The following is a 23,711-nucleotide window of genomic DNA, read 5'->3' on the forward strand; positions in this document are numbered from 1 at the left end:
TCCTCCTTGACCCCTTCCCTCTTCCGGGAGTTCAAGGGGTGGAGAGACTTCTCCAAAATGCTCTTACTGAGAAGGAATCATCAGATGATACTATTCCTTTCTAGGAAAGTTTGCAGCTGGCTCACCTCAGCCACATCCAGGGGAGTGAGCATCCTCGTAGGAGAGCTCTTCAGGACCTTGTGAGCTTATTTCAGGGACCAGAGCTCACATGGGCTGTTAGGGAGGCTCGGCTGCTCCACACAGACCTGCTTCTTCCCCACTAACAGGCTGTGGGCCCAGGGCCCGGAGAGTCAATGGGAAGGCAGCTTCCAGTACACCCAGCTGGGGCTTGGGCATGCAGCCTGTCAGCTCTGCTGTGGCGCATGCTCCCCTGCCCAGACCGACCCTCACCACCTCAGAGGGGCCTTGGCCTCTGCCCACCCTCAGGGTGGGACCCTGAGTTCTCCTCACCCCCTCAACCCCCTCTTGCCCTGAGCCAGTGCTGCTCTTGTGTCCAAGGCTGCCTTGGGCCAGCAGCCTGTTCTCCACAGGTGCGGAGAAGAGCTGCAGCAGCCTGGCTTTAAAGTAAACCGCAAGTACAAGGGGGTGTCAAGACGAGACCTGGCTGGGCTGGCTCAGGTGGCAGCAGATGGCGGAGGAAAGAGATGGGCCAGGGGGCTGGGAAGGTGGCTCAGTGGTAGAGTGCTTGCCTTGCATGCTCGAGGCCCAGGGTTCGATTCCTTAGCACCACATAAGCAAAAAGAAGAAAGCTGGAAGTGGCGCTGTGGCTCAAGTGGTAGAGCGCTAGCCTTGAGCTGAAGAGCTGAGAGACAGCGCCCAGGCCCAGCATTCAGGCCCCATGAGCGGACCCAAAAAAAAAAAAAAAAGAGATGGGCCAGGTAGAGCTGTCCTGTCCCTGTGCCTCTCCCAAGTCCACAGCTCCCTCCCCTCCACCCCCTCCCCCACCAGCCAATAGCAGCAGCTCACCAGTACCCAGGCACCAGGGGGGACTGTAGAAAAGTCAGGCCTTTGCCAGGGTGTGGCGGGAGAGCGCCGCGCCTCCACTCTGTGCCTCCATCCGCCTCTGTCTTCGCTCTGTTTTGACTCACCACCTGGAAGCGGGGCACTAGATGCTACGTAAAGCATGAGCTTTCAAAGCATGAACTACGTGTTCCCTCTGTGCGTGTGCGTGCGTGCATGTGTGCGTGCGTGTGTGTGTTTTAGTACTAGGGTTTGCACTCCTGGAAGCGGGGCACTAGATGCTATGTAAAGCCTGAGCTTTCAAAGCATGAACTACGTATTCCCTCTGTGCGTGTGCGTGCGTGCGTGCGTGCGTGTGTGCGCACGTGTGTGTGACAGGTGCATGCGTGTGTGCGTGTGTGTGTGTGTTTTAGTACTAGGGTTTGCACTCAGAGCCTTGCATTCTCACTTGAGTTCTCCCCCCCACCACTCAAGGCTGGTGCTCTACTACTTGATCCATACCTATGCTTCTAGCTTTTTGCTGGTTCATTGGAGATAAGCGTCACAGACTCTTCTTGCCAAGGCTGCCTCTGAACCACAATCTTGGATCTCTCCCTCCTGAGGAGCAAGGATTACAAGTGTATGTCAATAGCACCCAGTTTCATATTCCCTCGACAGGCACAGTCTCTCACCACACGTGTCTGGACCTCCAGGGCTGGGAAAGGTGCACTAGGAAGATAACCCTGCCCCTAGATCTCTTGTGAGTAGGAACTGGAGCCCAAAGATGATTCAGATCTCCCATGGCTTCTGGGGCACCCACTTGGACCACAGGAGGACCTTTTTTCAGCATCTCAGATGGTCTCCAGCTAAAGAAAGGTCCTTATTATTCAGAGATAAGTTTGCCCTGAAAAAATAAATGCACTTTGTGTTGTTTCATAGCAGGGAAATGGGTATAGACTCTTCCTCTAACAAGCCATCACACCTGAAATACTGGAGACCATGGGGCCAGGGCGCTAGGACATCACCTGAAGGGTGTGTGGATATTCATCGGGTGGCTACCCTTTGAGGAACAAAGCTGCGGCCGCCTGAGCCTCTGGCTTGTACGTGGCCCAGCCACCACAGCTCGGCTCTGAGGCTGGACCCAGGTTCTCATCTCCTCCCCTGGGAAGTGACCAGGATCTTGTGATGGTGGAGCAGCTGTGATGATTGGAACTGTGGCCCTGGACGAGGGTAGGGAGGCTACAGCAGAGAGAACCGGAAAGGGGCTGCAGCTGGAGTAGGAGATGCAGCCTAAGCCCGAAGGTAGAAGACAGAACTTCATGTGAGATGTGTGCTGGAGGCACCATCCTGGTCTTTTCCCCAGCACTAATGGTGCTGAAGCTGCAGTTGGTCACTGTGGTCCCTGGGAAAGTGGAAGGGTATCGAGTCGCAGCTGGCCTCTGTAGTGAGGCCAGCCTAAACCCCACCCACATACATCCTGGTCTCCTGGTCCTGCGTGGGCCTTCCACGCCACTCTGAGCTGTGGGAAAGGTGCCACCAGCCCTGCCTAGTCCTGGGTTCGGCTAGAATGAGAGTACCACAGCAGTGGCAGCTAGGAGGAGGAACTCACTGAGAAGTCCCTGGGCTTGAGATGGGGAAGGGGTGTAGGGGGGTCTTGAGACAAGATCCCTGGTCTTGATCATGGCTCAGAGACAGCCTGGCAGCAAAAATATCCAGAAATGGAGGGATAGCTCGAGTGGTAAAGTAGCAACCTTGAGTTGGAAAAAGCTAAGGGACAGCACCCAGGCCCCGAGTTTAGGGCCCAGTACCAGCACACTGGAGATAGTGCAGTAAACCTAAATCACACCCGACCCCAAGATCCATCCCGGTGTCTTTCCAAGCTCCACCTGAGTCCTAAATGCTCTAGAAGGCTCCTCTCTGGCCCCTGGCTAGGGATGGGGAGCCACAGCACATGTTCCTTGACCTGGGGGCAGGGGTGGTAGGGCAGGCCTGGTCTGAGTTGGAGATGCTTGACTCGGGCATGGATTTTCCAGGAGGACCCAAGTTTCACAGTCAGGACCCAAGCCAGCAAGCTAAGAGGCAGTTCACTTCACGCAAACCATTACCAGCTGGCTACTCTGAGCTGAGTTATTAATGAACTAGAGCTCTTCAGTGAAAATGGGCACAGCAGTTTCTCTAGTAGCAGCCTGGCGTGGAGAAATGCTACTTCTGTCAGATGCAGGAGGTGCTGGAGAGCCAAATTCTTTGGCCTTAGGCCCTAGGAAGGATCTACTTGAGCCACCCCAGCGTGGTCTGTTCTTAGTACTTCGTACTTCTCCTTGTGCCCACTTGTGTCACACTGCCCCCATTCCTTTGCTTGTCTTGGTGTCCCCATCCTGAGTGTCCCTCCATCCCAGCACTAGCACAGCCAGCAGTAGTGCGTTGTCCACAGTGCCCACGAGGAAAATGAACACAAAAACAGGGGCACCAGGACTGCCTTGAGTTGCTGGCTGAGCCCGCCACTAGCCCAGCTGGCCATCCCTGCTCCCAGGCCGCCTGAGATGTTCATGTTGCATGCAGAGCCTGAGGCTTCCTGGGGCTCCAGCAGCAGCCAGTCTGGGAACCAGACTCCACTGAGCTGCAGGTGGCTAGGCTGAGCCGGGCTGTGCTGGGGCCAGGGGAAGGAAACAACAGCCAAAGGGTGCCAGACATGGGCCGGTCCCCTGCAGTGGCTCCTTGGCTCTGGCTGAAGTGACCTTGGGGCTGTAGTATCTGCTCTGGATCTCCAGCCCCGTCCCCGCTGCGTCTGGTGAACTAACTTGCCTGAAGACCCAAGAGTGGCAGAGGGTATCTCTCCTGCAGGAGTACCTGGTCCTGTTGCTGGCGCCTGAAAGGAGCATCCTGAGATGCTGGGCCGCAGCCTGGCTGTGCACCATGGTCTTCCCAGAGCCAGCGGGAGATACCTGCAGAGTTCTGGGGAAGGGGGCGGGTGTTGATGCCGGCTTTCCCCAAAGCTGGCAAGTGGGACTGCTGGTCAGTGCTCCAAGTCTCTGCTTGCTTCTAGTTGCCTGAATGGCATGTTTCACAGGAATCCCAGATAACAGCTGTGTGAAGGAAGACATTTCCTTTTTCCTCCTTTCTCTTTCCTTCCTTTTTCTTTGTGGGTTGTGGAGCTTGAACTCTGGGCCTGGGTGCTGTCTCTCACTCAGCTCTTCAGCTCAGGGCAAGCGCTTTACCATTTGAGCCACAGCGCCACTTCCAGTTTTCTGGTGGCTAATTGAAGATAAGAGTCTCATGGACCTTCCTTGCCTGGGCTGGCTTTGAACTGCAATCCTCAGATCTCAGCCTCTTGGGTAGTTAGGATTATAAGTGTAAGCCACCAGCGCTTAGCTTCTTTTTCTTTCTTCTTTTGACAAGTTTTGCTATGTAGCCCAGGCTGGAGTCACCATCTTCCTGCCTCCACTCTATGAGTGTTGGGATTATAGACACACACTAAAACATAAGCCAGAAAATATGCATCTGAATAACGACGTTAGTGTCTTCTCCTTACTTTTACTGTCTCTCCTTAATTACATCTAGTAAGTAGGCCAGTTGACAGTTGCTTATGCCTGTATCCTACTACTTAGGAAGCCAGGATCCAAGAATCAGTTTGAAGCCAGCCCAGGCAGCAAAGGCCATTAGGCTCTTATCTCCAATTAACTCCAAAAAACAGGAAGTAGAAGTGTGTTTCAAGTGGTAGAACACCAGCTGTTAGTGAAAGAGCCAAGCAAGAGTTCAAGACCCTGATTTTAAGCCCCAGTACTGGTGCACATGCATGCACACACGCGTGCGTGTAAACACACACACTCCAGTGAATATTGCTTCTCAGGGAGTGGCAAGTATGAAGCCCAAATCCAGTTCATTAAATCTGAATCAAATCTTTTTCTCTCTGCCCCATTCAGATTTCACACCACATACACACACACACACACAAGGAAATCCTTTCAGAGAATTCAAAACAGCAAAATTTCATGCACCTGCACATTTTTTTCTGGATGGTGCTTAGGTTAAAATAGGTGTTAAATAGTTGTTTCAGGATCAGTCATTTGTGTGGTTGAATTATTGCTATTTTTGTTATTGTATAGGACTTCACCCTCCAGTTCCTGGAGTCGGGAAATCACCATCTTTTATTGCTGCAATGTAAATTCTGCTTCAGCTTCTCATGTCCTGTTTGGGTCCAAGTGTGTGTGTTTGTGTGTGGAGCTGAAGAACTGAGGGACAGCGCCCAGGCCCAGAGTTCAAGCCCCACAACCGAATCCCCCCCCCAAAAAAAAATTACAGGCTAGAGGCTTACTTCAAAAGGTTTGCTACAATTTTGCTGAGGTAAGGCAAGCTCAGAGACACAAACAGTGCATATTTTCTGTTATATGTGGAAGCTAGACCTAAAATACACTGCAACATGATAAATTATACAAGACTGTGGGCATTCACAGTGAGACCAAAGGAGGACACCCAGGAGAGGAACACAAGCTGGGCACCGGTGGCACAAGCTGGGCACCGGTGGCACAAGCTGGGCACCAGTGGCACAAGCTGGGCATCAGTGGCTCATGCCTGTAATCCTAGCTACTCAGGAGGCTGACATCTAAGGATCGTGGTTCAAAGCCAGCCTGGGCAGGAAAGTCCGTGAGACTCTTATCTCCAATAAACCACTTGAAAACCAGAACTGGCACTGTGGCTCAAGTGGTAGAGTGCTTGCCTTGAGCTGAAGAGCTGAGGGACAGAACCCAAGCCCAGAGTTCAAGCCCCATGACCGACAGAAAAAAAAAAAAAGGAGGGGGACACAAAAGTACAATGCTTATGTGCATCTGATTACATAAAACATTTACCAAGATGAATTCCAGGAAATGGAAACGAGTTGTTTTTTTTTTCTTTGTTTTTTCCTCTCTTCTTTTTGACTTTGTCCCTTTATCTGATTAGGGAGGGCACCTCCACCCTCCACCCCCCAGAAATGGAGGGACAAAGGGTGAACAAATACAGCAGTGGTATTCACTAGATACTATGTTGAAAATGAGCTACACAACTTGTGGGTGGGGGCAGGAGAGAAACACTGAGGGGGGGGGGGGAAAGTGAGGGGAAAGAGTGGCCTTGTCCAAAAAAGAATTGTACTCTGCAACAGTTCAGGGACAGTGCCCAGGCCCGGCGTTCAAGCCCCATGACTGACTAAAATAAATAAGACTAAAAAGACACGTACTCTTTACCTGACTTATGTAAGCGTAACCCCTCTGTACATCACCTTTATAAGAACAACAGCAATTAAATAAAAATGCCAAATTTGTTTTACCAGCTATCATTTACATCCCAAGCTGGCCTCGAACTCGTGATCCTCCTGCCTCCGCCTTCTTAGTGAGGGGATGCCCCCCCGATGTGCGGGACCAGGGCTGATTCCTGGTGCCGGGATGCAGGAGGCGGACGTCCAGCTCCAAGTTCTCACGACCCGGATGGACAGCCTCGCCGGCTACGGACCAGGCGACCTAAATGCGCACGCGCGCTCCGACAAATGGGTACAGGCTGCAGAACGGCGCGGTCAGCCGCCCAGTCCTCCCAAATCCCATCAGCCCCTGCTGGAAGGTCCCGCTCTCTCCCTCCACTGGCCCTCTCGCCTTTTCTTTCCCGTCCTGCTCTGCGGCACAGGGGCAAGATGGCGGCTGAGAAGCAAGTCCCGGGTGGCGGCGGCGGCGGTGGCGGCGGCGGCGGCGGCAGTGGCGGCGCCGGTGGCGGCGGAAGTGGCGGTGGACGCGGAGGAGAGGAAAATAAGGAGAACGAACGCCCTTCGGCCGGATCGAAGGCAAACAAGGAGTTCGGAGACAGCCTGAGTTTGGAGAGTATCCTGGAGTCTCGGCCTGGGTCGCAGTGACGACGTGTCGCTCGGGCGGGCGGGCCGGCGCGGCTCCCCGCGGGCGCGCTGTCTCCTGCCCTTCGCTTTGGGCCCTCGGAGGCCGGGTGTCCGTCTCTGGGCCGGCGGGGGGGGGGGTCGCCCGCCGCCTCTTCCAGGCGGCGCTGCGCAGGTGCTGGGCAGGTGCCTGCGGCCACCCCACGGTTCCCCGGTGGGTCCAGTCGGAGGGCTGGGGCTGGGCCTGACCTCGCGCCCACCCCGCTCAGCTCCCAACTGGGCTGGGGAAACTGTCGTCTTGGGGTTGGTTTGTTTTTTTGTTGGTTTGTTTTGTTTCGTTTTTTGGCTTTTTGAGAGTCTCGCCCGACAGCTGTCATAGACTTGGCCTTGTTTGTTTAATAATAAAAAAAAAATCACCGCTTGGTGCTTAGGAAGTAGAGGTGAAGGTTGGCTGCTGCGAGGGAAAGTGCTGGCCCGGTCCCGTCAAGTTTCTGGCCTGTTCATATGGGGTGGCGTTTTCATTTGAACAGGGGGTCTGTTGGCATTTTTTGTCTTGGAGTCATCACAGGCATTTTTTGTCTTGGAGTCATCACAAGACCCACGAGGGAATTGGTTTCCAGTTTTCCTTAGTGTGGATGTCAGTTGTATGCGTATTTCACTAGTTTCCTGAGCTTTTTTTCTTTCCTTTTCTTTTGGTTAGTTTTTGTTGTTGTTTCCTGAGACAAGATCTAATCATGTAGCCCACCCTGGCCTTCCGGTGTAATCCTCCTGCCCCTACTTCCTGAGTGCCTGCGCTGCTGCTACTACTTCCGTCTAGTTTATACCTTTAAAAAAATGTTTATTTTGGTAAATGGACTTGAAAATTCTGTGCTTCTGCTCTGTCTCCTGGCTTTCTTTCTTTCTTTTCTTTCTTTCTTTTTTTTTCTCCCAAGGCTGATGTCTACCACTTGAGCCACAATTCCACTTCTGGCATTTTAGTGGTTAATTGACGATAGGAGTCTCTTGTATTTGACTGTCTAGGCTGGCTTTGAACCTCAGTCCTCAAATCTCAACCTCCTGAATCAGTAGGATTATAGAATGTTAGCTGACATTGAACCCCATCTCCTCCTATTTTCCCCCTCGGAACTGTGGGTTAAACTCAGTCTTTAACACTCAAGCCATGACCCTAGCCCTATTTGCAGTGATGGGTTTTTTTTTTTCAGGACTGTGGCTTAAACTCAGGACTTTGTGCTTACTCAGCTGCCACTTTACCACGTTGGTCCCTTTGGTGATTATTTTGGAGATGGAGTCTCATGGATTTTTGGAATCTTGATCCTTAGGACCTCAGCCTCCTGAATAGTCAGGATTATAGATGTGAGCCAGTGGTGCCTAGCTTTTTTTTTTTTTGGTCGTGGGGCTTGAACTCTGGGCCTTGGCGCTGTCCCTCAGCTCTTCAGCTCAAGGCGAGCACTCTACCACTTGAGCCACAGCGCCACTTCCGGTTTTCTGGTGGTTTATTGGAGATAGGAGTCTCATGGTCTCTCCTGCCTGGGCTGGCTTTGAACCTCGCCCGATCCTCAGATCTCAGCCTCCTGAGTAGCTAGGATTACAGGCGTGAGCCACCAGCGCCCGGCCCTAGCTTTGTTTTTAAGATTGGGTCTCACATTTGTTCTCGGCCTGACCTGAAAGGACTGTGGTCCTTTCATTTCCTCTTCCTGAGTAACTGAAATGATAGCTCTGTACCACAATACCCAGCTTTGATTGTTTGAGAAGGTGTCTCTTGAACCTTTTGTTCCAGCCACAGTCTTCCTGATCTCTGCCTCTAAAGTAGTTAGGATTTCAGACATGCGCCTGCCTAAAACTTCTAACATTTTTATGGTAACTGCAGCCTATTTTTGTTGATATGTGCTAATGAGATTCCCTGGAAGCATTGCAGCTGTTAAGGAAAGTGAGATTTAGTAAGAGAAGTTTAGGAGATGTTACTTCTAATCTGAATCTGTGTGAATAATAAAATGGGTAATACAAGTAGAAATGGATAGGGACTGGGAAGTTGGCTCAGTGGCAGAGCGCTTGCCTTGCATGCCTGAGGCCCTGGGTTCGATTCCTCAGCACCACATAAGCAAAAAGAAAAAAGCTGAAGTGGCGCTGTGGCTCAAGTGGTAGAGCGCTAGCTTTGAGCTGAAGAGCTGAGGGACAGCGCTCAGGCCCAGAGTTCAGGCCCCACGATGGGACCCAAAAAAAACCCAAAAACAAGTAGAAATGGATGGAAGCCACTATAGTTACAGCCAGCATTTAGTATCTGCCTTTTTTTTCTTTTGTCATTCATGGGGCTTGAACTCTGGGCCTGGGCACTGTCCCTCAGCTCTTCAGCTTAAGGCGAGTGCTCTACCACTTGAGCCACAGTGCCACTTCCAGTTTTCTGGTGGTTCACTGGAGATAAGAGTCTCACAGGCTTTCCTGTCTGGGCTGGCTTTGAACCATGATCCTCAGATCTCAGCCTCCTGAGTAGCTAGGATTACAGCTGTGAGCCACTAGCTCCCAGCTCTCTGCCTTTAAAAACAAAAATAACAACAACAAAAAACTCCTGGGGTTCAGCAATTCCCCAGTGGCAATAACTTCCCTTTTAAGTTTGATCATATTAACAGGTTGAGGAATTAGCTTTTCTGTAAACTTAGTCTTATATTATGACAAGATACTATTTAAAATGGGTACAAATATTTCACAAATGTTTAAAGTGCTGAGGTTTATCACAAATACAGACTTAACAGTACAGGTTTTGATTTATTCAGGTTCTTGCCATTATAAAGCTTTTCCTTAATCTTGGCTCTAGTTCTTCAGATTATTAAGGAATCCCAGCAGCAGCATGGCTTACGGCATGGAGACTTTCAGAGGTACAGGTTAGTATCATGGATACCATCCATGAAGGTCATGGTGGGATTTTCACACTAGGTTTACTTTGCTAAAACCCTCTTTGTTCTGTTGTATCTGGCCCGTGCAGATTGAGCGAGATGGGCGTAGTCTGAGATTAAGTGGGAAGAGCAGGCAGACCAGGATATATAGGGCTCAGCAGGCCAGGGTAACGAGTTCAGGTGCTGGAGCATGTCATGGAAAGCCATGAGAGTGTTAAGCAGGCCATTCCTATGCTGGCTTTTCAGTTATTAAGGAAATTGTCAGACACAAATGTAGAGATGACAGTTCAGTGAAGCTCATAAATCCAGTCATCATAACACTCAACTTTCTAGTTCCTCCGTTATTTTTTTTTCTTTAAATTTTTTTGTCAGTCGTGGGGCCTGAACTCTGGGCTTGGGCGCTGTCCTTCAGCTCAAGGCTAATGCTCTACCACTTGAGCCACACCGCCACTTCCAGCTTTTTCTGCTTATGTGGTGCTGAGGGCCCCAGGTATGCAAAGCAAGCACTCTACTGCTGAGCCACCTTCCTACCGCCCCACCGTGTGTGTGTATGTGTGTGTGTGTGTGTGTGTGTGTGTTGATGATGGGGCTTGAACTCAGGGCCTCACATTCTCAGTTGGCATTTTTTTTGCTCAAAGCAAAACAACAACAACAAAAAAAACAGTGGATTAATCCAACAATGCTGAGAATTGGTATGCTCATGTCTGTAATCCTAGCTGTGCAGGAGGCTGAGATTTGAGGATCTAAGTTTGAAGCCAGCCTGGACAGAAAAGCTTGTGAAACTCTTCTCTCCAATTAACCACCAAAATGCCAGAAATGGAGTTGTGATTCAGTGTTAGTACTAGCCTTGAGCAGAAAAGCTCAGGTACAGATCCCAAGCCCTGAGCTTAACCACCAGGACAGTACGAAATAATAGTAATAATAATAAAAGGAAGAACATAAGGAAAAAAACAAATGGAAGAAGATGTGTGGCTCAAGTAGTAGAAAGCAAGTACTCAGCTCCTTTTTCCATGTTTTGGCATCAAAAGTTGAACTGCACTCTAGAGTCCTGTCTATTATAAATCTGGTAGCTAACTCTTTGGGCAAAGATTTCTAGTAATTCATTCCTTGTTTACTGTAAAAATAATATTTTTTTGGCAGTACAGGGCTTGAATTCAGGTCCTCTGCTTGCTAGGCAGCATGCCCCCAACCATTTTTTGCCTTGTTTGTTTGTTTGTGTCACTCCTGAGGTTTGAACTCTGGATCTGGGTGTTGTCCTTTGCTTCTTTGGCTCAAGGCTATAGCCCTACAACTTGAGCTGAAGCTTCCAGGGTTTTTGGGAAGTTAACTGGAAATAAGAGTCTCACTGGGGCTGGGAAGATGGCTCAGTGGTAGAGTGCTTGCCTTGTATGCATGAGGCCCTGGGTTTGATTCCTCAGTACCACATACGCAGAAAAAGCTGGAAGTAGCACTGTGGCTCAAGTGATAGAGCACTAGCCTTGAGCTGAATTGCTGAGGGACAGCGCCCAGGCCCAGTATTTAGGCCCCATGACCAACCAAAAAAAAAAAAAACTGACTTTCCTGCCCAGGCTGGTGTTGAACTGCAATCTGCTGATCTTCGCTCTTGACTATCTAGTATTATAATACTATGTGTGGGCCACTGGCACCCAGCCTTTGCCTCCCATGCTTTAATTTTCAATAAATGTTCGCCAGTTATGTCACATAGAGTCCTGCAACCTCTGACCTTCATACAATCTCCTACCTGCGCTACTCTAGTAGCTTGTCTGACTGGGTTTTGTTTGTATTTTATTGCAGGGGCTACTGTTCCCGCAGGCAAAGACGTCTCCGGAAAACACTCAACTTTAAAATGGGGAACAGACACAAATTCACAGGGAAAAAAGTAACTGAAGATCTTCTGACTGATAATAGGTATTAACTGCTCAGTGCATTGAGCCAAGTCCATCTTGCTAGCACATTTATTGAACAGCTAGAGTGAGCAGGACATTATGTCAAACTTACCCCATGTGACTGTCTTAGCAGCTCTATGGGTGAGTGCTTTTTACTTTTCCTGTGTTATAGAGGCTCAGGAGGTTCACTACCTTCTTCGAGAACTGTGTTGGGATAGTAAATGCTAAAAGTTAGTGACTGGCTAGGCACCAGTGGCTCATGCCTGGAATCCTAGCTACTCAGGAGGCTGAGATCTGAGGATTGCGGTTTGGAGCCAGCAAGTCAGGAAAGTCCATGAGACTCTCATCTCCAATGAACCACTCAAAAACGGGAAATGGCTATGTGGCTCAAAGTGGTAGAGCGCTCGCCTGGAGTGGAAAAGCTCAGCGACAGCACCCAGGCCCTAAGTTAAAGCCCTACAATGGACAAAAAACCAAAATTAGTGACTGGAGTCTAACTAGTTACTAGGTAAAGTAAATGTAAATTTCAGTGTCTGTTTACAGTGAAATCTGGTTTTCTGTAAATTATTACAGAAGTATTTAAGGGTTCATTTTATTTTCTGCTGAATATTCTAGTTCTTAACATTTGCTGAAGGTTTATCTTCAGTTTGGACCAGATTGTCTTCCTGTCACCTACTTGTTTTAATTTTCTTTTCAGTTGTGGGGCTTGAACTTGTCCTGCGCACTGTCTCTGAGTCTCTTTGTGCACAAGACTGGTACTCTACTACTTGAGCCATAGCACCGCTCCTGACTTTTACTGAGTAGTTCATTGGAGATAGAAGTCTCACAGACTTTCTTGCCCTGTCTGGCTTCTAATAATGATCTTCAGATCTCAGCCTCTTGAAGAGCTAAGATTACAGGTGTGAGCCACCAGCTTCCAGCTACCTTCTTGCATAAGTAAAGATTTTATTGGGGCCTAGGAATGTGGCTTAGTGGTAATGTGCTTGCATACTATGCATGAAGCCCTGGGTTTGATTCCTCAGTACCACATACACAGAAAAAGCCAGAAGTAGCGCTGTGGCTCAAGTGGTAGAGCACTCAGCCTTGAGTTCAAAGAGGCTCAGTGTCCAGGTCCTGAGTTCAAGCTCCAGGACCGGCTCCCCCCCCCCAAAATTTATTGGGACAGAGCCATCCATGCCCATTCATTTAATTTTTGTTTATAGGTACTTTTGGGTTAAAATAGCAGAGTGGTTATGACAGACTGTGACCGCCTACAAAGCCCAAAATTCTTTCTTGTTTTGTTTTGCTTTAATACTAGGGCTTGAACTCAGGACCCAGGCTTTCTCCCTTAGTTTTTTTCACTCAAGACTGGTACTCTACTACTTGAGCCACAGCTTCACTTCTGGCTTTTTTATGGTTAACTGGAGATAAGAGCCTCACAGACTTTTCAGCCTGGACTGGCTTTGAACTGAGATCCCCAGATTTCAGCCTCTTTAGTAGCTAGAATTACAAATGTAAGCCACCAGCACCCCATCTTAAAACCGTGCAACATTGCATCTTCATCTGTGTTTCCTTCCCTCCCTTCCTCTTTCCTTCTTTCTAGAAGCAAAGTCTTGCTAAATAGCCCAAATTGATCTTGAACTGTTTCTTTTTTCTTTGTCAGTCATGAGGCTTGAACTCTGGGCCTCAGCACTGTCCCTCAGCTCTTCAGCTCAAGGTGAGCACTCTACCACTTGAGCCACAATGCCATTTCCAGTTTTTTGGTGGTTTATTGAAGAGTCTCACGGATGTTCCTTCCTGGACTGGCTTTGACGTAATCCTCAGATTTCAGCCTCCTGAGTAGCTAAGATTACAGGCGTGAGCCACTGGTGCCTGGCAAAATCCTGTTTCATGGTGAGGCACTGATGGCTTACACTTGTAATCCTAGGTACTCAGAAGGCTGAGATCTGAGGATCACAGTTAAAAGAAGCTTGGATGGCAAGTATATAAAGACTCTTATCTCCAATTAGCTACCAAAAAAAGCTAGAAATGGAATTGTATCTCTAAAGTGGTAGTGCACTAATCTTGAGCACAAAAGCTCAGGGACAGTGCCCAGACCCTGAGTTCAAGCCCCAGACTGGCACAAAATAAAAACAAAATCTTCCTGCTTCCATATCCTGAGTGCTAGGATTACAGGCATGAGCTACCATGCCTCGCATGGTAGAGGCTTTTTCAACATGTCCAGTAGATAACTGAGGTGGAACGAGGTTGGGATAGGAGATGCTGGTTTGTGACTAGTACTGAGAAGGGGGACCCTGGAGGGAAGGGATGGTGGAGAAAAAAGCCAAGAGGCAGGAGATTGTGTTTTAGAGAATGCACAGGGGTCTAATGCTCCTGGTCCTTGTTGTTCAGTCTCCTATCTCTGTCTTGTCTAGATATTTGCTGCTGGTCCTGATGGATGCTGAAAGAGCCTGGAGCTATGCCATGCAGCTCAAACAGGAAGCCAACACTGAACCTCGGAAACGGTTTCACTTGCTCTCTCGACTTCGTAAAGCCGTGAAGCATGCAGAAGAATTAGAACGCTTGTGTGAGAGCAATCGTGTGGATGCCAAGACCAAGTTAGAGGCTCAGGTTAATGTCTTCACATCTAGCTTTGCCTTGTTATGCAAATTAGAGGTCTGACTTTAAAAATTTAAACAGAGCTATAGTTAAACAGAAGAGCTTCTTTCACTGTTAATTGATAGTGAAAGAGGAAAAACTTTCTGTTGTTTTTTCTTATTTTCCCAGTGTTGGGAATGGAACCCAGGGCCTCTTTTTTGTTATTGTTTTGTTTTTGTCAGTTGTGGGACCTGAACTCTGGGCCTGGGCGCTGTCCCTCAGCTCTTCAGCTCAAGGCGAGCACTCTACCACTTGAGCTACCACGCCACTTCTGGCTTTTTCTGCTTATGTGGTGCTGAGGAATTGAACCCAAGGCCTCATTCATGCAAGGCAAGCACTCTACCACTGAGCCACCTTCCCTCCCCTCCCATACCCCAGGGCCTCTCATGCTAAGCAAGTGCTTTGCTACTGAGCTTACCCCAGCCCTGATGCCGCTTTTAAAAGGAGAAATGAAGAACTGGGCACTGGTGGCTCACGCTTGTAATCCTAGCTACTCAGGAGGCTGAGATATGAGGATCTCGGTTCAAAGCCAGCCCAGGCAGGAAAGTCTGTGAGACTCTTAACTCCAATTAACCACCAGAAAACTAGAAGTGGTGATGTGACTCAAGTGATAGAGCTCCAACTTGTAGCAAAAGAGTTCAAGGACAGCTCCCAGGTCATGACTTCAAGCCCCAAGACTGGGGGAAGAAAAAAAGTTGAATACACCTGGACATGGTGGTAATGCTGATAATCTCAACTGAAATAGAGGTTTTTTTTTTTGATTTGTTGTTGTTTCTTGAGATACGGTTTCTTGTAGCTCATGCTGGCCTTGAACTCACTATGTACCCCATGCTGGCTGTGGACTTTGATATCTACCTCTGCCCTGCCTCCCAAATATGTCTGCACACTTGCTTTTTTCTGTTTTTCTTTTCAGTTCTGAGGGTTATACTCAGAGCCTAGGGCTTTCTGGGCAGGTATTCTTAACACTGAACCACGTTATCTCTGGCTTAGTACTCATTTTTGTGCCTTCACTACGCCTAACTCAGGGCCTGGGTACCTAGAACTACAGCTCCATTCCCAGATTTTTGGTAACTTCCCTGCTGGCTTCCAAGCTGCCTTTGAACTGCTATCTTCAGGTCTCGGCTTCTTCTTCTTTTTTTTTTTTTTTGGTCGGTCATGGGACTTGAGCTCTGGGCCTGAGTGCTGTCCCTCAGTTCTTCAGCTCAAGGTGAGAACGCTACCACTTGAGCCATAGCACCACTTCCCATTTTCTGGTGCTTTTCTCCTGCCTGGGCTGGCTTTGAACCGAGATCCTCAGATCTCAGCCTCCTGAGTAGCTAGGATTGCAGGCCTGAGCCACCAGTGTCTGGCTTACCTTTGCGCTCTCGCTGACTGAGTCAAGTACCTTAGAGGAAGATGATGCTAGAGCTCTGGTTGTTGTCATTCCGCGATCTTTTTCAGGCTTACACAGCTTACCTCTCAGGAATGCTGCGCTTTGAACATCAAGAATGGAAAGCTGCCATTGAAGCTTTTAACAAATGCAAGTAAGTCCTCTTGTTCAGGGGCCGTGGCCATTTTCATTCTAGGTAGGCACATTTATGCTGTAGGCTCTTAGTAGCTTATTTGCTTATGAGTATATTTCTTATATCCCCCTCTAGAAATGTTGATTATTCATTTTTATCCTTAGAACACGCCATTCTGACTGTTGATACCAGAGTTTTGGAGGGCTGGATTTGTTGTCACTTTTTTTGTTGTGGGGCTTGAACTCAAGGCCTCAGCACCGTCCTTAAGCTCTTTTGCTCAAGGCTAGTGCTCTACCACTTAGAGTCACAATGCCACTTCCAGTTTTTGAGTGATTAATTTAAGAGTCTCATGAAGACTTTTCTTCCAGGCTGGCTTTGAACTGCCATCCTCAGATCTCAGCCTTCTGAGTAGCTAGGATTACAGGCGTGGTCTACCAGCATCTGACAACACATAGTTCTTGTGAATGAATTTTTTTGGAGGTGGGGAGTTGGTCATGGGGCTTGAACTCAGGGTGTGAGTGCTGTCCCTGAGCTCTTTTGCTCAAAGTGCTCTACCACTTTGAGCCACAGCTCTGCTGCCGTATTTGAAAGATTAATTGGGGATCAGTCTTAATTGGAGATAAGAGATAAGAAGTTGAAATCTGAAGATTGTGGTTCAAAGCCAGCCTGGGCAGGTTAAGTCTGTGAGAATCTTCCAATTAACTACCAGAAAACCAGAAGTAGCACTATGGCTCAAAGTGGTAGAGTGCTAGCACTGAGTGCAAAAGCTCAGGGACAGCTCCCAGGCCCTGAGTTCAAGCCCCACAACCCACCAAATAGAGTCTCACTAGGACTTTTCTGCCTGGGTTGGCTTCGAACCGTATCCTCAGATCTCAGTCTCCTCTGGGATTATAGGCGTGAGCCACTAGCACCTGGCTGTGTTTTCTTAAAATAAGACGACTGTAAAGGCTGCCCTCTGTTTGTTCACAGGACCATCTATGAGAAGCTGGCCAGTGCTTTCACAGAGGAACAGGCTGTGCTCTATAACCAGCGCGTGGAGGAAATCTCGCCCAACATCCGCTACTGTGCATATAATATTGGTGAGCAGGCACTGACAGCTGGCCTCTGTTGAAGTCCATGTCAGAGCCTGCAGGGGTCACTGTTTTCCCCCCCGCCTTTGCTCCATCCATAGCTGAACTTTTCATGGATGAGAGCTTAGAGCTTTCTAAGTCAGCCAGCTTAGTTTGGCACAAGATGGCAGCTTGGCTTCTGTCTCCATCTTACCCTCTGCTCCACTCCTGAGGAGCAGTCTTGAGTGTCCACTGGAGGCCATTGATGTTTTTACTAGCTTAAGTCCACAACCAAACTAAGACAATGATAATTTCATGTATACCTTGTTCCTACACATGCATAGTCTCTTCATTATCTTCATGCCCCCATGAGATTGGCACATTTATTACAACCGATGATTCCCCATTAACAGATCCTAATTTCTCAGAATCAACAGTTTACATTAGCATTCACTTTTGGCCTTGAAGACTCTTGTTTTTGGATAAAGATATAATGATGCGCATCTTCCATACAGAGTATTTGCTCTGCTCCTCCACATTTGTTCTTTGTGAAAAGACTTGTCTCAGAGTACACCGGATAGACCAAGCCTCAGATGCAAAGAAGTGTGCTTGTGGAGGGAAGGGCTCCCGAGCTGGAGAGGAGTCTACTGATGCGCTCTCTCTCTCTCTCTCTCTCTCTCTCTCTCTCCCTCTCCTTCCCTTTCTCCCCTCTCCCCCCCCCTCAGGGGACCAGTCGGCTATCAATGAACTCATGCAGATGAGATTGAGATCTGGGGGTACTGAGGGTCTCCTTGCTGAAAAACTAGAGGTAATCTTATATGTACATTTTTGTGGAAGCTTTGACTTGAAAGAGTTCAGTCTATCCACAGGGGATAATTTACTATTAATATATGCATTTCTCTTTTTTTTTTTTTTTTGTCTCTTTCTTTTTTTTTTTTCTTGCCAGTCCTGGGGCTTGAACCCAGACCCTAGGCAATGTCCCTGAGCTGCTTTTGCTAAATGCTAGCATCCTACCACTTGAGCCATAGTACTTCTAACTTTTTCTGCTTATGTGGTACTGAGGAATTAAATCCAGGGCTTCATGCATGCTAGGCAAGCACTCTATTACTAAGCCGCATTCCCAGCCTAATATATTTTATTTCTAACATGTATAATATATGTAATATATATTTATTTTAAACTTTCATAACTGGGGTTTGGACTTAGAGCCTTGCACTTGCTAGGCAGCTAGGCACTCTATAATTGCAGCTCTTTTATGGTTTATTTTTTAGGTGGGGTATTTTGGGGTACTTTGATCCTAGCCTTAGGCAAAATCTTTCCACCAATTCTTATCTGTAGTTGTGATTTGTGTGTGTGTGTGTGCGCGCGCGCACACACGCCTAGGTTCACTGGACACTGTCCCTGAGCTTTATTGCTTAAGGCTTGTGCTCTGCCACTTGAACCACAGGTCTACTTTGTCTTTCTGGAAGTAAGAATCTCACAGATTTAGTTGTCTAAGCTGACTTTGAACTGTGATCCTCAAATTTCAGCCTCCTGAGTAGTAGCTAGGATTACAGATATGAGCCATTAGCACCTGGCCCAGCTTCTTTTTTTTTTTTGTCAGTTGTGGGGCCTGAACTCTGGGCCTGGGCGCTGTCCCTCAGCTCTTCAGCTCAAGGGTAGCGCTCTACCACTTGAGCCACAGCGCCACTTCCGGCTTTTTCTGCTTTTGTGGTGCTGAGGAATCAAACCCAGGGCCTCATGCAGGCAAGGCAAGCGCTCTACCACTGAGCCACCTTCCCAGCCCCTGGCCCAGCTTCTTTTGTGCGACGGCTGCTCATTAAATTTTTGCCCAGAATGGCCTCTAATCATAAGCTTTACCATCTCCACCTCCTGTTTAGTTGGGATTACAGTTGTGAGCCACTGTTCCCAGCCATATGTCTAGTTTTGTTTATTTGTATTTGCTTTGTTTGCTGATACTGGGGTTTGGACTTCAAACCTTACACTTAGCTGGGCTGGTGCTTTACCACTTGTACCTTTTTTTTTTTAATTAGCATATGTTGTACAATGGGGTTTTTGCACATTTGTCCTAATCAAAATGTATGTCTGAGGCTGGGAAGGTGGCTCCATTAAAGATGGCAATAATTTTCTGGCAGGGAGCACCAACTTCCTTACTCATTTCTCAGTATGTTACCAAACTGATCTCTGATCTTCGTAAATTGGCTAGGTGTAGCAGTCCTGCTTTTTGCTGGTTATTTTGGAGATAGTGTCTCTTGGATTTTTTTTCCTCTATATCTCAGCTGCCTAAGTAGCGAGGACTATGGACATGAACCACTGGTGCCCAGCATATATTTTTAACAAAGTACATTTTGACTTACTATTTTTAAGTATTTAGAAAAAGTAGGTAGATTAGATGTAGGTAGGCCAGAGGGATTGGCACACACCTGTGATCTCACTGCTCTGGAGGCAAGGGGAAGAGGACACTGAGTTTAAGCTAGCCTAGCAAAATTAGCTTGATATAGACAGAAGAGCTGAGGATACATGGCTCAAGTAGTACAATGCTTGCCTACCAAGTTTGAGACTCTGGGTTTAATCCCTAGTACAGAAAAAAAAGGAAAGGCTGGGGGGGCTGGTGGCTTAGGCCTGTAATCCCAGCTTCTTGGTTGGCTGAGATCTTAAGATCTCGGTTCAAGAAGCCTGGGCAGAAAAGATGGTGAGACTCTTCATTTAACTACAAAATGCTGGAAGTGGAGTTTGAGCTCAGTAGTAGAGCTCTAACCTTAAGCAAAAAAGCTCAGGGACAGCACTCAGGCCCCAAGTTTTTTTTTTTTTTTGTCGGTCGTGGGGCTTGAACTCTGGGCCTGGGCGCTGGTTATAGAAATAGATAAACTGTCATACATGTCTCCAATTGAAGTTTTAACTTTTAAACTACTTTTCAGGCCTTAATCACTCAGACTCGAGCTAAGCAGGCAGCTACCATGAGCGAAGTGGAATGGAGAGGGAGAACAGTCCCAGTGAAGATCGACAAAGTGAGGATCTTTTTATTGGGACTGGCTGACAACGAAGCAGCCGTCGCCCAGGTGAGGAGGAAGGACCTATCCGGTTTTCTTTTGTCCTTGTCTGAAAGTTGACATACGTATTCACAATGCATTGGTTGATGGGTGGTCCTTTCTCACAAAGCAAGAATTGATAATAATGCTGTTTGCAACTTGATAAGTCCGAAAATGTACCCTCTTGACAGTCATTTTGAAAACCAGTCTTTTAGGGGCTTTATGTTTACAGGGCAAAGAAATCGACAGTGATCAAGGGAAAAAGAATGGTGAGGGCTGGGATATAGTGCTTGCCAAGAAAGTGCAATGCCCTGGGTTTAAAAAAAAAAAAACAGTTAAAAAAAAGCTGGTACTAGTGGCTCACATCTGTAGTCCTAGCTACTCAGGAGGCTGACATCTGAGACTGCGTTTCAAAGCCAGCCTTGAGCAAAAGGAGCTCAGGAACAGTGCCCAGGCCCAGAGTTCAAGCCCGAGGACTGGGGGGGGGGGAGAAAGAAAGATGAGAATAAAGCAAGGGACATGTGTGGCCCAGCAGGAGGTGCAACAGCCCCAGTGTTGTTCCTGGAGCCTCTGTCCTCACCTTCCCAGCCTAAGGGTTCACCTCTTGAATTTCTGGGCATTTTCTGAAGAGCCTGGTTAAACCAGAATATCTTGTTTTGCATCTGGTATACATGTAATATTCATGTAAAGCTGTACTTGAAGCTATACACTAATATAATTACATGTTTTTGGCTGTGAATAACCAAATGTATCCCCAAAGATAAGAGAGATCCTGATGATCTCGGTTTGTATGAGGCAGAACATAATTAGAGCTCCCCGTGTGAGGTAAAGAACGTCTTTTTTTTTTTTTGGTGCCAGACCTGGGGCTTAAACTCAGGTCCTGGGTGTTGTCCATGAGTTTTTTTGCTTCAGGCTAGAGCTTTACCACTTGAGCCACAGCTCCACTTTTGGCGTTTTTGGTAGTTAATTGGAGATAAGAGTCTCACAGACTTACTTGTCTGGCTGGCTTTAAACCATGATCCTCATATTTCAGCCTTCTTAGTAGCTAGGATAATAGGCATGAACCACTCATACCGAGCCAAGAGTATCTTTTTTTTTTTTTTTCCCAATTGGGCTGCTGACTGGCCTGGCAGGGATTGGAGGAGTTTCTAAGACTCCTCAGTCCTCCCTTATGCCCTGATCATTTGTGTTGGTATACAGAAGGGTGTCTTATTAACTGTGGTAAGTATCCAGGCTTTTTAGAGACTCACTCTAAAATGGCTACTTTGGGTCTCAGGTTGCTTCTAGCATTGGAAGATGGTATCCTTGTCTGTTGCATCTTGCCATCTCATTTCCTTTTTATTTGGTTCAATGACAATAATAAAAAGTTCTCTTCCTTAAAGTCTGAGGAACTCTACGGAGGGCTCTTCATTGGCACAATTGGATTATAGTTCCTTCCTGGACTAGGGCTTTAGTAGCAACTATTTTAATTATGAGATTGAGTACATTTTCTTATTAAGTTATAAATGCTGGGGGGAAAAAATCATTGAGTTCTGTAGTAGGCACCAAAGATAATAGGGCAAATTCTAGTAAGAATAGGAACTGTATGAGGGTATAGGTACATGTTAGTGGAGGCTCCAGTGTTTAAGTGATTATAAAACATTAATCCTTTAGAAGATAGTAGTGGTGGTTTGGATTTGATTTGTGCTGGGGATTGAATCCAGGGCTTTGTGAAAGATAAGCTACTGTGGTGTTGGTTTATTTGTTTTTTGACAGTCTTGGGCTTGAACTCAGGGCCAGGGCACTGTCCCTGAGCTTCTTTTGCTCAAGGCTAGCACTCTACCACTTGAGCCACAGCACCACTTCCAGCTTTTTTTTTTTATGTGGTACTGAGAAATCGAACACAGGGCTTCACGAATGCTAGGCAAGCACTCTACCACTAAGCCACGTTCCTAGCCCTTAATATCCATCTTTAGCTTATAAGCAAGATGTGGTACTGCACAAGGGCTGTTAATCCCAGCCCTTGGGAGATGATGTCAGGAAGATCTTGGTTCAAAAACAAAAACAAGCTCTGCACCAGCTGCTCACGGTTGTAGTCCTAGCTACTCAGGTGACTGAGATCTGAAAATCTTGGTTGGAAATTAGCTTGGGCAGAAAAGTCTGTGAGATTCTTCTCTCCAATTAACCACCCAAAAATGAGAAGTGGAGATGGGGCTTAAAGTGGTATAGTGCTACCCTTGAGCACAAAGAGGCTCAGGGACAGAGCCTAGGCCCTGAGTTTAAGCACCAGGACTGGCCAAAAAATAAAATTAGTCATGAGCGTGAAAGCTTATTTCAAGTACTAGTACTGGCAAAAGAAAAAAGAAAAAAAAATTCTTAGATGTCAGGTCTAACACTGTAATTGATTACATATCCATACCCATTGAGTGATTCATGGGTTATTAAATATGTGGAAATGCCCTTTGGACCGTTGAGGTTAATCTTTAGGAGAATTGCCCCATAGTGCCACTGTCAGATTATTTGGTTGGATATAACACTGCCTGACAGTTCTCAGTGTTATAGTGTATTATTCCCTACCCTGGGAACCTCAGAGCTCTGCCCTAGAAATACAGACTACTTAGTTTGCCTCTTACCCCACTTGCCATCCTCAAAGACCTGGAACACAGATCTTTAGCCTTAGCTTATTGCTTGACTTTATAGAGGTTTTTTTTGTGATATTTAAATACTAAAACAAAAGTATGGAAAAGCATGAAGTTAGAAATAATCCATGGAGGTAAAGTATTAGATTAAAAAGATGAGTTAAGAGTTAACTAGCTGGGCTGGGAATGTGGTTCAGTGATAGAGTGCTTGCCTTGCATGCATGAGGTCCTGGGTTTGATTCCTCAGTACCACATAAGGAGAAAAAAGCCAAAGTAACACTGTGGTTCAAGTGGTAGAGTGCTAGCCTTGAGCCGAATTGCTGAGAGACGGCGCTCAGGCCCACAGTTCAGACCCATGACCAACCAAAATAATAATAATATAATAATAATAATAATAAAAGTTAACTAGCTGTGCTGGGTGCCAGTGGCTCATGGCTGTCATCCTAGCTACTCAGGAGGCTGAGATGAGGATTGTGGTTCAAAGCCAGCCCAGGCAAGAAGGTCTATAAGACTCCTATCTCCAGTTAACCACCGGAAAACTGGGAATGGCATTGTAGCTTAAGTGGTAAAGCACTGGCCTTGAGCTGAAGAGCTCAGGGACAGCGCCCAGGCCAGAGTTCAAGCCCTACAACCGACCAAAAACAAAGTTAACTAGCTGCCAAAATATATTTGCAAACTCCTTATTCTCCTTAGCTAAGCTCTGAGTCTTCGCCTTTCATATGGTCTTACTTTATCTTGTGTTCCTAATATTTGATCACTCTTGCAGTATCCCTCATGGTTGTATTGTAAAGTTCTGGGGAGGATTTTAAATATCTGCCTGTTTGAGGATTCTTATCCTCAAGTTCTGGTTGTTGGGGTGGGCTTTTTTTGTTTGTTTTTCACAGGATCTTGATCTGAAAATTTTCCCACAGCCTGTCTAATCCTGGGATTACAGGCATGCCCCACCCTGGGCATAGCTGGGTTTTTTGTTTTGTTTTTGTTTTGTTGGTCATGGGACTTGAACTCTGGGCCTGGGTGCTCAAGGCCAGCCCTCTACCACTTGAGCCACAGCGCCACTTCCAGTTTCCTGGTGGTTAATTGGAGATAAGAATCTCATGGACTTTCCTGCCTGGGCTGGCTTTGAACGGGGATCCTCAGATCTCAGCCTCCCTTTCAGGCATGAGCTTGCATATCTGGTTTTTGATGTTTACGTTTTTAATGTTTAAGCAGAAGGGAAACTATTCTCTTCTTTTAAAAAATAAAAGGAGCTGGGCGCTGGTGGCTCACGCCTGTAATCCTAGCTACTCAGGAGGCTGAGATCTGAGGATCGCGGTTCAAAGCCAGCCCGGGCAGGAGA

At 47.3% G+C, this 23,711-nt stretch overlaps 1 protein-coding gene across 1 annotated transcript in view; it reads left to right on the forward strand.

Moving 5' to 3' along the window:
• The first annotated feature begins 6,595 nt into the window (after positions 1-6,595).
• Positions 6,596-23,711, forward strand: part of Srp68 (signal recognition particle 68kDa) — a 32,879-nt gene continuing 15,763 nt past the window's right edge. Inside the window, exons 1-8 of the mRNA XM_013036450.1 lie at positions 6,596-6,779; positions 9,597-9,663; positions 11,470-11,583; positions 13,955-14,150; positions 15,618-15,700; positions 16,649-16,758; positions 17,454-17,536; positions 19,647-19,787. Coding sequence (XP_012891904.1) covers positions 6,596-6,779; positions 9,597-9,663; positions 11,470-11,583; positions 13,955-14,150; positions 15,618-15,700; positions 16,649-16,758; positions 17,454-17,536; positions 19,647-19,787 — 978 coding nt within the window. The remainder of the gene's footprint in view (positions 6,780-9,596; positions 9,664-11,469; positions 11,584-13,954; positions 14,151-15,617; positions 15,701-16,648; positions 16,759-17,453; positions 17,537-19,646; positions 19,788-23,711) is intronic.

This window comes from Dipodomys ordii, unplaced genomic scaffold, assembly GCF_000151885.1.
Source record: "Dipodomys ordii isolate 6190 unplaced genomic scaffold, Dord_2.0 Scaffold7, whole genome shotgun sequence".
NCBI classification, from domain to species: domain Eukaryota; kingdom Metazoa; phylum Chordata; class Mammalia; order Rodentia; family Heteromyidae; genus Dipodomys; species Dipodomys ordii.